The 12845-nt window shown below is 39.0% G+C and overlaps 1 protein-coding gene across 2 annotated transcripts in view; it reads right to left on the minus strand.

The window, feature by feature from the left end:
- Positions 1 to 12845, minus strand: part of negr1 (neuronal growth regulator 1) — a 193005-nt gene that overhangs the window by 111960 nt on the left and 68200 nt on the right. For both annotated transcript variants that reach the window (XM_058074094.2, XM_058074095.2), the window contains exon 3: positions 5584 to 5709. In XM_058074094.2, the coding sequence (XP_057930077.2) occupies positions 5584 to 5709 (126 nt within the window). The remainder of the gene's footprint in view (positions 1 to 5583; positions 5710 to 12845) is intronic.

Below are 12845 nucleotides of genomic sequence, written 5' to 3' on the forward strand. Positions count from 1 at the left end.
AATGTACATCCTTTTTTGAAAATCATCTGATTAGCTTTAATTGTTTGTGAAATGGATAGAAATGTTTCTGAAATGGAAAAAAATGTTTGTAAAATGCATGAAAATTTGATTTTCTTTGGAAAACAAAGAAATGTGTATGCTATCCCAAAACTTTTTAGCGGTAGTGTATATGCTTCTTTGAAAAAAAACAACACAAAGCAGCTACCCGTTTAACATGAAAAGGCAGAAAATTGTCCTTTATTAGCCCGCCGTCACTTATAACCCCGTTTTATGGTACTGTATTTCAAGAAAAAAACTGAATCTCAGCTTTTGTGGGAGAGGTGAAACATCATAACAGTTTGGAGATTGTAACAGTTACTGATTGTAAAAGTACCAGATGGAGGGGTAGGATTTAATAAGCTTCTCTTTTTGGACATGTGGAACTGTGAACTGATTATGGGATGCACTCAATTGTAATCTGATGCAGGTTCAAATGAAATAAGAAAATAAAATTACCATTACCATAACCATCATAGTATTAGTATCAACTTTGCCACCCCACCCCTTTTTTTGTTGTTTAATTTTTAATTTCTTCTCAAATAATCCCCCAAAACTTTTTTATACTATGATTTTATTCCTATAATATTATATAATGTTTTCCAAACCTAATTTACCAAAAATTACAACTGTATTCATCGATTTGTTTCCCACATTACATCTTTTTTTTTCATATTTCAACCCGAATGATACTAAAATTATGCAATCCTCATACTATTAATACGTAATTCTGATGTTAAATTACGACTTCTTTTCTTGTTAAATGATATGTTTAAAATGTGCACTTTGGATACTCCAGATGTCGTCCAACTGTGCCAAAGAAGGGAGAGTGCTCCCAACTTGAGGATGGAACAGAGTGCTATCACTTGCCAAACTTGCCGGACGTTTGGCGTGAAGTGGGACCAAGTTCTCATATGAGTACGCCCTTACGCCCCACTTGCACCTCAAGTTGCCAATGAATTGGTCTATGAGAGCTGCTCTGCATATCCAAAGGATTTCAGGGTATTCCAGTGAAAGGGAATTAGCCTATTACAACCTCTCAGCGGTCGCAGACCCTTTGGACAAATCGACCCAGCTACAATAGCCAACTGAAGATCCCATGGCTAATGGCTTGGTTTGTGATGTGCTTGGAGACAGCCTGTGATTACATTCAGTCCTGCACCCTTTCATTCTACCGCCATATCATTTCTTCCCTGGCAAACTTCAAAGTGCGGACACTTCAAAGCAGGATGAGTGACTGCTCCTCGGACGCAGAGGATGGCTTTTGATCATCTCACGAAAAGTCCGCTAACACAATCAGCCGGGTGCACCACAGAGGAGGATTTGACAGCCGAAAGAGAAACGCGGTCATGCTCACAGCCATCAGATAAGCATAGCCGGCCTTAAGCCATTAATATGAAAATCAGGGAGGACAAGAACTAGGTGAAGCGGGGGTCGGTTCGAGGTTTAACAGTGGACATTTTGAAAATGTATTTCCAAAAAGGTAAAGAAAATGAGATAATTGAGAGATAATATTGATTAATATTGAAAGTGGTGCCTGTTTGTCCTTGCTCATGAACACATTATGATGGGACTGTGTGAATGTAGCGTTGTAATGACTCCATAGGGTAATGGAGCAATGCAAGGCAACGAAGTAGAAAATAAAATACTAGATTGCAATAGATTGAAATTTTTTGGTCCAGTCTGAGATATGGCTTTTTCTTGGCAGTCCTGCTATGAAGTCCAGCATCCTGAAGTCGCCGCTTCACTGTTGATACTGACACTGGTGTTTGACGGCTACTATTTAGTGCAGCTGCCAGGTGACGACCTGTGAGGCGTCTTTGTCTTAAACTACACACTCTCAGATATTTGTCCTCTTGCACAGTTGTGCAGTGTTTTTCTGTCCTTGTTAGACCCAGTTTGTGCTGCTCTCTGAAGGGAGTAGTTAACACCATGGTAAGAGATTTTAGTTTTAGTTACGATTTTTAGATGGCTTTTCTAATCATCTATTAGCCTTATAAAATGATGAACTTGGATTAGCAGCCATACCAGGAGATTGATGCAGAGGACTGACAGTTGTTGATAGTAGGCCTCTATGCAAAAATGTACATCCTTCTTTGAAAATCATCTCATTCATTTTCATTGTTTGTTCAATGGAAAAAATGTTTGTGAAATGCATGACAATGTATTTTTCTTTGGAAAACAAAGAATTTTGCAAGTGATCCCAAACCTTTGAGCGGTAGTGTATCTTTGTTCATGGTGCTTCTCTTAAAAGTAATGACTGAATCTAAATCATCCACCTCAGTCATGGTGCCAACAACAGAAAGTTAACACATATGAAACACACCTTGCAACCTGATCAAAATAAACGCCTTCGCACAAACATACACGCAAAATTACACTTCTACCTGCTCACACGGATCACATGGATCGCTTTGCCAATACGCTACACTATATTTAGCGAGTAATTGTACCACTTTCCATACGCTCCAAAACAAAACTCAAGACTTTTCCAGGTGTTATTGGACATTTTTGGAGACGGACATGAAAACCCATATCGTTTTTCTAGGACCAGCGGGTTCTACATCTGACCAATATATGACAGCATTCTTTATTTATTATTAGGATGTCCAAAAGCCTACATTTTCTAGATAGCCTACATTGCCATTGCACTGTTCAGAATTTCACGTTTTTAATGTTTTGCTTATTTATTAGCCCAGGACTCCATCCTAAATTCAGTCATTTTATTCTGGGGTCCAGATGAAACATTTTGGCGGGCCTAATGTTGTCCACAGGCCAGCAGTTGACGTTCCAGCTATACACAAAACATCACCTCTTGTCAACACATCTTCCTGCTGTAAATTGACTTACGACAGTGTCCTCTGCTGGATTCTGTGCTGCATATTTTCTTTTAATGATTGGTCCATCACATCATAATTTAAACTAAATGACATGCACGGTTACGTAGGGCGTACTGTAGCTTAGCTGGAGCAGGAAGTGGGCAGCCGCAGTCACTCGTCGTGAAACGTTATTACACTGTCACTCTGTCGGTGTGATACGTTCATGTTACTTCTGTAAAGTAAAGACTCCGCATTGTGGATAAATTCCACTTGCCTTTGCTTGTGGCCTTCCTTTATGTTTTGTTTGTTGCATTTGACACAAGCTTAGTTTAAAGGTCAAGGTGCTCCAGCCATCGACCCACATATCAAATTTTATCAAATTTTCGTGAGGATTATTTTTCTTATTCAGAGGTAGCAACTATAAATTCATTGCATCATCCACCTTCCTCATTGGTGGATGCTTACTTCATTCATTGACAATGAATTGATGAAGTCAGCTCAGATGAGAGGGAAGAGGGGTCTCAAACGAAATATACCTGGGAGCCACTGGAGCTGGGGTCTGGGTGAGGCTTGGCCGCATCAGGTTTTCAAAAAAAAAATGCATTTTTTTAAAAACAGAAAAATAAATAAACTGTCTTCAACCCTACACCCTTTCAGTGCTTTGGTTCCGGTTTTCCACAAGAAAAGCTCTGATAAAACATTCCACTGTTCTCAAATATCAAAATTTTTATTCTTCCTGGCACTAACCCGAACTAGAAGGTCATCAAACTGAGCCTGAAGTAGCGCTGGAAGCCGCGTCGCAGGCGGCGCTGTGGTAGGAAGCGTTGGAACCAGCCTACCTCTGTACGCCTCTAGAGGGTATCATGAACCCAGAAATTACAGCGGAGCTTCTGACTTTCGGAGCAGTACAGCGCCGTGACGGTGGTGATCTCAGTCATGGATGATGAGAGAAAACGCAAAACAGGCGGGTTCGCTCACGTATGGGCGGGGCACAATTGCGTTAATTGGTGTTGACACAGCTTTAAGCTGTCATTTCTGGGTGCATGATACCATACAGCATGCATATAAAATAAAAATCATTAAGTTTCATATCAAGGCAGAAGCCTCAAACTAGCGTCTGTGGGTCGCGAGTTTGAGACCCCTGTTCTAAGACAACCTGAACAGTTCAGTTACGATCGATTCGATTTCCTGAGAATGTATTTTCAGTGATAATACCCAGTGAAGGGTTGCTTTTAAAATTGTGTGTCACCAATCAACTGAGACCAACTATTTGAAGAGCTTGCAACCAAAAGGCGCTAAATCCAATTTCCACTAAGTTGCATGTTTTTCATGAGTTTAATAGACCTCTGTCATGTGTATCCAAATCACATATTTTGGTCTTGAAATCATTTTTAAAAATATGAAAAAAAGTGATATGAAATTTATGCTTTCAACCAAAAGGCGCTATTTCCATTTCAGATTTCAACCAAAAGGAGCTAAATCCCTTTCTTTATTCTTTATTCTGATTGGCCCAAGTTTCCCATCTATTGATAATCTGACCAATCAGACAGAAGAATACAATTGGCACTGCACATACAGAAAGCCAGTATCAGTGTGCATCCTGTTTTGTTTGTGTACATTATGTACACATATGATATGATTATGTTACAGTATGTTATGCAATTCAGGAGAACACAAATTGTGTTTTTACAGTATTCTGTAACATGGAAGTTTTTTTTTTTTTACGCCATAAAAGGCATGTCTCTACCTTGACACCTCCAACTTTCATGAGAAACATTATTTTACTTGTATTAAAAAACATACAATGTGAAGAGTTTGTAATGAGATGATTTTTGTCACTGTCACCTTCATGGTGCAGTCAAATATGAGCACTGCTTTTAATAAAATTTTTATCAATTTAATTAATAATAATTATTTTGTATTGTATGTTGAGAATGGCTTCTGTGTTGTAATTATTTTATTAGCATAGCATATTAAAGCACCTTACATTCTTTTACAACAATGCCATTAAAGAAGTTAAAGGTGACTTCAAATTTATTTCAGCCAAAAGGCGCTAAATCCATCATTTCAGCCAAAAGGCGCTAAATCCGAAAAAAAAAAAAAATAAATAAAAAAAATATATAAAATACATGGTGTGTGCAGGATTTTTATAGCATGCATTTTTATGACCTATATTGACAGCTCTTTCATTTGCAATATAGACTTGATGACCAAATAGATTGATATGTGCGTAATTAAAAATCATTGATTTTCTCGAAATCAGTCAAAATGGATTTAGTGCCTTTTGGTTGCAAGCTCTTCATTTGACGACTCACACTATATTTCCCAGTCGGTGCCGTAACACTTAGTCCTGATTTCTGGCGTAGAGTCCAAGAAAGACAAGAAAGGATTTTAGCATATGGGACATGGACCCATGGAAAATGTCTACCATAGTTTCCATACCCGCACAAAACCATTATTGCAGTACCTCCCTTTCCGTATGAGGCATTGTACTCAATTATTCTGACATCCACCAGCGTCCCCTCCTTCGCTTATGGAGCCAGCCAAGCACGTAACCTACATCTCACTCTTCAGCCCCCAACCCCGCCTTCCATATCTCCGTGTGCAACGCAACGACCAGCCATCTCTTCTCAGTTTTTCCCAATTTCCTCCCTAGGTGTATCCATCCAACTGGCTGTCCATCCAGCCATTCATTAGCATGAGTAAGTGAGAGGTGAAGTGAACTCACCTAATGGGGTTATGTGTCTCCAGGAAATGGCTGGCTCAGGTTTCCCGCTGGCTGTACAGATGAGCGACACATTGCTGCCCTCGTTTACTGTGATGTCAGAGGAAATGTCATATATCTTGGGAGGAACTGAAAAAAAACCACAAACACCAAAAGATTGAAAAGCATGCATTGGGAGAAGGCGTTTCAACATAGCATGTATCATATAAAGTCAATTTGCAGCTTCACTTTGTCACGGTTTTTCAAAAAGTAATTATAGTATTATTACAGTAATGACACTAACAACTATAGAGATTTATACTTAATATAGTTATTGCTGTGTCTACTAGTATACCCCGGCCATCCCCAGGCTCCATATCAAGTCCCAAGGTTCTTCAATCGGTTCTCACAGCTACACCCCAGGCGATGGAGTGGATGCTCTCACCATCTGTGGCTACATCGTGATCCCTCCTCTTCCCCAGAAACCCTTCCAAAATCTCCCCTACAGTTCCTGATGTGACCTAATACTGGCTTGCCTCTCCTCTCTCTCTTTCTTCTTTGTCTGTTGGCCCTCCAACCATGGTCAGTTCAATGGTCAACAGTAAATTTGCAACGCAATTGAAAGAGGAGGAGTATACCCGACTAACCTGCTGTAAAGTAAAACTGTTCCGGTAAAACAATCATACAGTTCACGACACTGTGTGACTAAGCCGCTGAATAGGACAGGTCAATAATAATAGTAATAATAACAGGCAAAACATACTACCGCTCAAAAGTTTGGGAAAAAAAAAACATTTTCATGCATTTCACAAACATTTGTGGCAGTAGGATTCTTCTTCATAAATGGAATGTGTTTGTACTTTTTAGAGCATAGACATTAAATACATTTTTAACATTAGCGCCCTCTAGATGCTTTTTGTTAGAGGGTACTTTCGAATATGCTTCTGCCTTAGAAATGATGTGTCTGTAAGTAATGTGCAACTACCTGTGTAGATAGAGAGATGTGGTATTTGAGACAGTTGTGTTGATTCAGTAGGACACTGAGTTTGTGTATCTTGGAGATTGTCATGCTGTGTTAGCCACTGACTAACTAAAAACATACACTACTGCTCAAATGTTCAGGATCACTTGTAAATTTCTTTGTTTACCAAAGAAAAACACATTTTCATGCATTTCACAAACCCTTTTTTCCATTTCACAAACAATGAAAATGAATAAGATGATTTTCAAAAAAGGAAGTACATTTTTGCATAGAGGCCTAATATCAACAACTGTCAGTCCTCTGCATCAATCTCCTGGTATGGCTGCTAATCCAAGTTCATCATTTTATAAGGCTAATAGATGATTAGAAAAGACATCTAAAAATCCTAACTAAAACCATGCTGTTAACTACTCCCTTCAGAGAGCAGCACAAACTGGGTCTAACAAGGACAGAAAAACGATGCAATATGTATTAATAAATCATGCTGTTTTGTGGTATGTTATTAAGTCATTCAATTCCAGCCTCCCCTCCAGTATTGGCCATTTTAGATCACTCTTTTAAGGCACATAGAATATTGTGTTTTAGGGCTACACTACCGCTCAAAACTTTGGGATCACTTGCAAATGAAACAAACAAACAAATGCAAACTGGGTCTAACAAGGACAGAAAAATGCTGCACAACAGTGCAAGAAGACAAATATCTGAGAGTGTGTAGTTTAAGACAAAGACGCCTCACAGGTCGTCACCTGGCAGCTGCACTAAATAGTAGCCGTCAAACACCAGTGTCAGTATCGACAGTGAAGTGGACTTCATAGCAGGACTGACAAGAAAAAGCCATATCTCAGACTGGCCCAAAAAACATTTCCAAGTGATCCCAAACCTTTGAGCAGTAGTGTATATTGAAGCATATTTAATGTATTTTGTTTGCCGAAATTAAGCATTTTACACCATAACAGTGGTTATGCATTTACAAAACACATTCAAATACATTGTTATGGTATGCAGTACTCTACATTGGTCACTAGCTGTCAGTAATGTTACTCTACTATTCTGTGAGATAAACAAGCATCCGATTTGATGACCAGAACACAATAATCCGTAACAAAAACACACACTATTGTTGCAGCTGTAACCCTAAACCCCTGACATCACTTCCTGTCCATACGCCACTCCACTTCTCTAAGGCATACACTTCTAGCAACACACACAAGTCTCATTTATGTCTTATTTTCTCTTATTATATCTGTTATATTTGGTAATGGTCTATGAGTGATTTACACTACCACTTTATTTTGTACAAGAAGTCAACTGAATTATTTGCTGCTCGCATACCCATCTATCTGTAGGACCATGTTCATAAATATACATTGCCGGTATGTTAAACTGCTTACAAATGACTGTATTTGCATGCTTCTACAAAGAGTTGTCAAATATAGTGTCCCTGTAGATGTCTCTGTGGATAATTAATTACATTTTCCAGCCAAAAATGCAGATGAGGTGGAAATAAATAATTCCATGAAAACAGTATTTGGCTTCCCACGTGTTTCCATGTTGCCAGAACTTTTCTGAAGGTGACTCATTTGAGGAAATGAACTTTTTGATGAGAGTGTGACTGTTCTTTGGGAATGTTCATCGTTTTGATGTGTCAGTATGTTTCAAGGAGATTTCATAACAATGTTGTATTTAGTGTTAGTGAATCAATAGCTATCTATTACCATTCTTTAATCAATGGAATTGATGGAATTGATTCTGTATCTTTGTTGGATGTAACTCAAACAAGGTATATTACTGAGTAAAACATGCACAGTTCCAGTTTGTGGAGTCCTAAATTTGCCTTGGGAAATATGTCTTGGGCATCTGGTCAGGATACCTCCCGGACGACCCCCTGGGGAGGTGTTCAGGGCATGTCCGACCGGTAGGAGCCCCCGGGGAAGACCCAGGAGAAACTTTCAGCTGGCCTGGGAACACCTCAGGATTCGCCAGGAGGAGCTGGACGAAGAAGTGGCCAGAGAAGGAAGTCTGGGCTGCTGCCCCTGCGAACCACTCTTGGATAAGCAGTAGAAGATGGATGGATGGATGACTGCAACGTCATCTAAAGCCATTTCTCAACAATGAAATGAGTGATCACAAATGTTGAAATAATGACCATGCATTTAGCTGAATGTGGGCAGTGGATTAATTATTGGTTTCCATTTACAGTGACTGCTGATTGATATAAGCGATGAGATGAAATTGATCATTGATGTTAGCCTGGTCTGGAGCAGGCTGGTTCTACAGAATAAATCTGTCAGAGCATATCCGACTTTTGTGCGACTAGATCACAGATAAGTTGAGCCAGGATAACCAGAATGCCCAGTCTTAATGCCTTAGACAATTTTTATGCAACAGACCCCAGAACAGAATGTAAACACAATGTAGTGTTTTGTTGGTGTTGTTATTTTCTACGCATTTTACACTTAAGATTGTGGTTCCACTAAATTAGTCGGCCAATAAAATTGTCTGTATTGTGGTTCCAATGTGAAATAAAGATGGGTCCTTCCAAACAACGGACTTCAAAGACATCTGTTTATGTTCTTGCTGCAGAAACCATAGCAACTTTTGTATCTCCAGGCTTGCAAAGCTTGGAACTCAACCAGAATCTGAAAAATCATTTGATCGGCTGAGTGGTTCGTCAAACTGCGGCTTGGGTAGAGCTTCAAATGTTCAATTCCAACCTCAACAGACAATTAAGAAAGTGACAACTTATAAAAATACGAGAAACTTGTTTTTCTGTTGATGGTATTGCGGCCTATTGTCAGTTCCTGGTGGATATTAAACCATAATTGTCAAGGTTACGGGTTTCACTGACAAATTTATGAATAAGCCTGAACAAACAGTCCTCACCAATGGAAGCTTATGAAACACTATTGCATTAGTAAGATTTGATTCTCAAAGGGAGATTTTTATCAAAGTTGGCAGTGCTGTGAAGTTAAAAACACCCTTGAAGCCTGTTAAAAGATAATCCAATGTGAAGATGACTCTTGATAAACACAAACACGTGTATTTGAAGCCATGCAATCTTTTTTTAGAACAAGCCTTCTGGGTGACTCTGCATTAAAAGAATCAATAAGTGGAGCCACGGTGGTCTAAGGGGACCAAAACAGTAGAAAACACTCCAGCTCAGACTCCAGTCCACAGAAGCACAGCAACATTTGAGACTTCCCGGACTAATTCTTGGAGGCAATCGGGACTACAGTATTTCTGATCAACAGATCCAGATATACGTAAGATGGACGGTGGTATTGGATCGTCGCTGGGTCGTGTTGGATTTCGGTTATTGCATGTCAGCCTCTTGTGTTTACTTGCTGGAGGACTGTTGACATCACTTCGGTGTGTGATAGCACAAAATTGAAAATGCTGTAGTTGTGTACTGATTGTATCTCTTACCTGCAAGGACTACTGGCTTTATCATAGGAAGAACTTCTTGTTCTATTCTGTTTCGTTCCATTTGTTCAACAATGGACTAGCAATGCCCCGGAATGTGACAAACGATTATTATTAAGTATTTTGATCTATGAATGACAAAATACAATTTAACCAAAAACTTTGGACTGTTGATGGTATCTATTCTAAACTATCAGAAGTCAGCTCTACTGCCCGTCTATCATGTCTTCGGTGGTTGATTCGGTAGTTATTTGATAAACATTTATGCAAAATAAGCCACGAGAATAAAGAATAAAGAAGAAGACAAGAAATGCTACTGAATTCAAGAACTAACTCATGGAACAGGAAGGTGGTGTCTCGCCGCCATATAGTCGTGTGTGTCGTCTTCAACAAATAAAATTATGATTGTAAAAGTATAAAAATCGTGTTTTGTAATAACACGTTTGGCTTTCTGGACCGGAATAATTGGATGTACACGACCGCTCAAAAGTTTGGGATCACTTGGAATTTTTGGGGGCTTTTTCTTGGCTATGAAGTCCAGCATCCTGAAGTGTCCGCTTCACTGTTGATACTGACACTGGTGTTTGACGGCTACTATTTAGTGCAGCTGCCAGGTGACGACCTGTGAGGCGTCTTTGTCTTAAACTACACACTCTCAGATATTTGTCTGCATCGTTTTTCTGTCCTTGTTAGACCCAGTTTGTGCTGCTCTCTGAAGGGAGTAGTTAACAGCTTGGTAAGAAATTTTAGTTTTAGTTACGATTTTTAGATGGCTTTTCTAATCATCTATTAGCCTTATAAAATGATGAACTTGGATTAGCAGCCATGCCAGGAGATTGATGCAGAGGACTGACAGTTGTTGATAGTAGGCCTCTATGCAAAAATGTACATCCTTCTTTCAAAATCATCTCATTCATTTTAATTGTTTGTGAAATGGATTAAAATGTTTGTGAAATGGAAAAATTGTTTGTGAAATGCATGAAAATTTTATTTTGGAAAATGAAAACATTTGCAAGTGATCCCAAACTTTTGAGCGGTAGTGTACATGATTTCTTTGGAGAAAATGGATTCAGTTCAAGTATTAACATCAGTAGTAGTAACATCAGGAGGTTGGCTACACCACCAGATGTTAATGTTAATGTTTTATAAGCCAGCGCTAATTACAGACCTCTGCGGTTATTTGCTCATGCAGATTATGCAACGGACGACTACGGGTAACTTGGTAGCTAATTTACAGTAGTTGTCCTTCTTGGGGTTACTAGATTTGGGCAAGTTAAAGTTCAGGTCAGTTAAATTACTGCATTGTTTTCAAATTTTCTGGAAATTCCTGGTATATTTCTAAAAAAGCACCCGGGGCCTGCACCCTACCAAGAATAGAAGAATTTAACCCTTCTCTATCGCCGGCATCCATTACTTTGTTGCTTTCTTAGCGTGCTAGCATATTAACAATGCAATGATTGTCATATTTTCCCATTTCCCCTTCTCAAGCCCAGTGGGGGGTACAGAGAGCGAGGTGCCACAGATGATCCAGGCAGCGTGGTCTACCTCCTGGTGGTCGCAGTGGGTGAATAAATATGCCTCTAATGACGCCGCCTAGCTTACAGCTGTTCTATGAATATGCTGGGTTATTGCAAAGTCAGTATAAGCGAGAACTCGTCAGACTAAATGTGAGACTCCGATAACTTAGCTGCCATGCACTTTTCCAATTAGCCTGCAGAGGGGAGCACTGGCCAAAGTGCAAGAATAACATCGTGCAGTTTAAGTTTCGTGGCTTCACGTTTTTTTTTTACATTACATACATTCATAAATTATCAGGGTTTCAAGGTTGAATATGGCCTATTATTTGTTCATAAATAAACATATATGGTCTAAACAATTTTCAAGCATAGATATGGCTAAATGAACAAAAATACAAATATTAAGCATCCAGAAGACCCATTCAAAGATGTAATATGTAGTATTTTAAACTGGTCACTAGGTGTCAGTAATGTTACATTGACAAGATAATTTCCACCGCAGGAAGAATGTTCTCGTAGTCCAAGAAATCCCCCCAAACCTAATCTTTCAGTCTGTTATGTCTTCTTTATGTGTCAAAGGTCTCATTTCCTGTTATTATGTCTACTATAGGGATGTTACTCCATGTCTAGAGGGCTCTAATAAAGTTAAACTCTGTATTTAAGGATCGTAAACAGGTTTTCTATGCTCTAACTGCCGAATTTTACATTTGTTAAAAGGGAATCCAAGTCATGGTCATGTCTGAAACCAATCAACAGTGATAAATGAGGGATTACTGGGTTTGGCTTACTTGAAGTTCAGCAATTCCCATCCCAAAGATCCTACAGTACTCATGCTACAGCGGCCCAAGGTGTTGATCCTTGCAAAACATAATGGATTATAATAGTGACATGAATGGATATGAAATATAAGAAATCTGTAAACTAAATCAGTGTGTGTCGAGTTGAAATACACTTCGGTAACGAGGCTGCTATTCCTCCAGGTCTGCAGCAGAAAGAACCAACTTTTAATTGTTAATTAGGTGTCACAACCTGACAGCAAATATAAACTCTGACAGATTAGATTACTCAGTGGGATTAGCTTTACTTGCACTTGAACATTGGAAGGCTTTCATTCTAGAAAAAAGAAAGTTTCGCTATAAATATTACGGTTGTTGGCAGTTTTAATACAGTTTGGGTATAATAGTCACTTTCCCACCAAGCAGCAGACTTTAATTATTCACAACTTTTGGATTTTGCACAGGTTTTATGTCCTTCATGTCCCATTTGGAGTACAATACTAGTCATCCCATTGAGGGAATACCAAAAAAGGTACACTATCTCTCAAATGTTTGTGATCACTTGCAAATGTCTTTTTTTTCCAAAGA

The sequence above is a fragment of the Doryrhamphus excisus genome, linkage group LG4, assembly GCF_037039965.1.
Source record: "Doryrhamphus excisus strain RoL-2023G ecotype Guam linkage group LG4, RoL_Dexc_Guam_v1.1, whole genome shotgun sequence".
Classification (NCBI taxonomy): Eukaryota; Metazoa; Chordata; class Actinopteri; order Syngnathiformes; family Syngnathidae; genus Doryrhamphus; species Doryrhamphus excisus.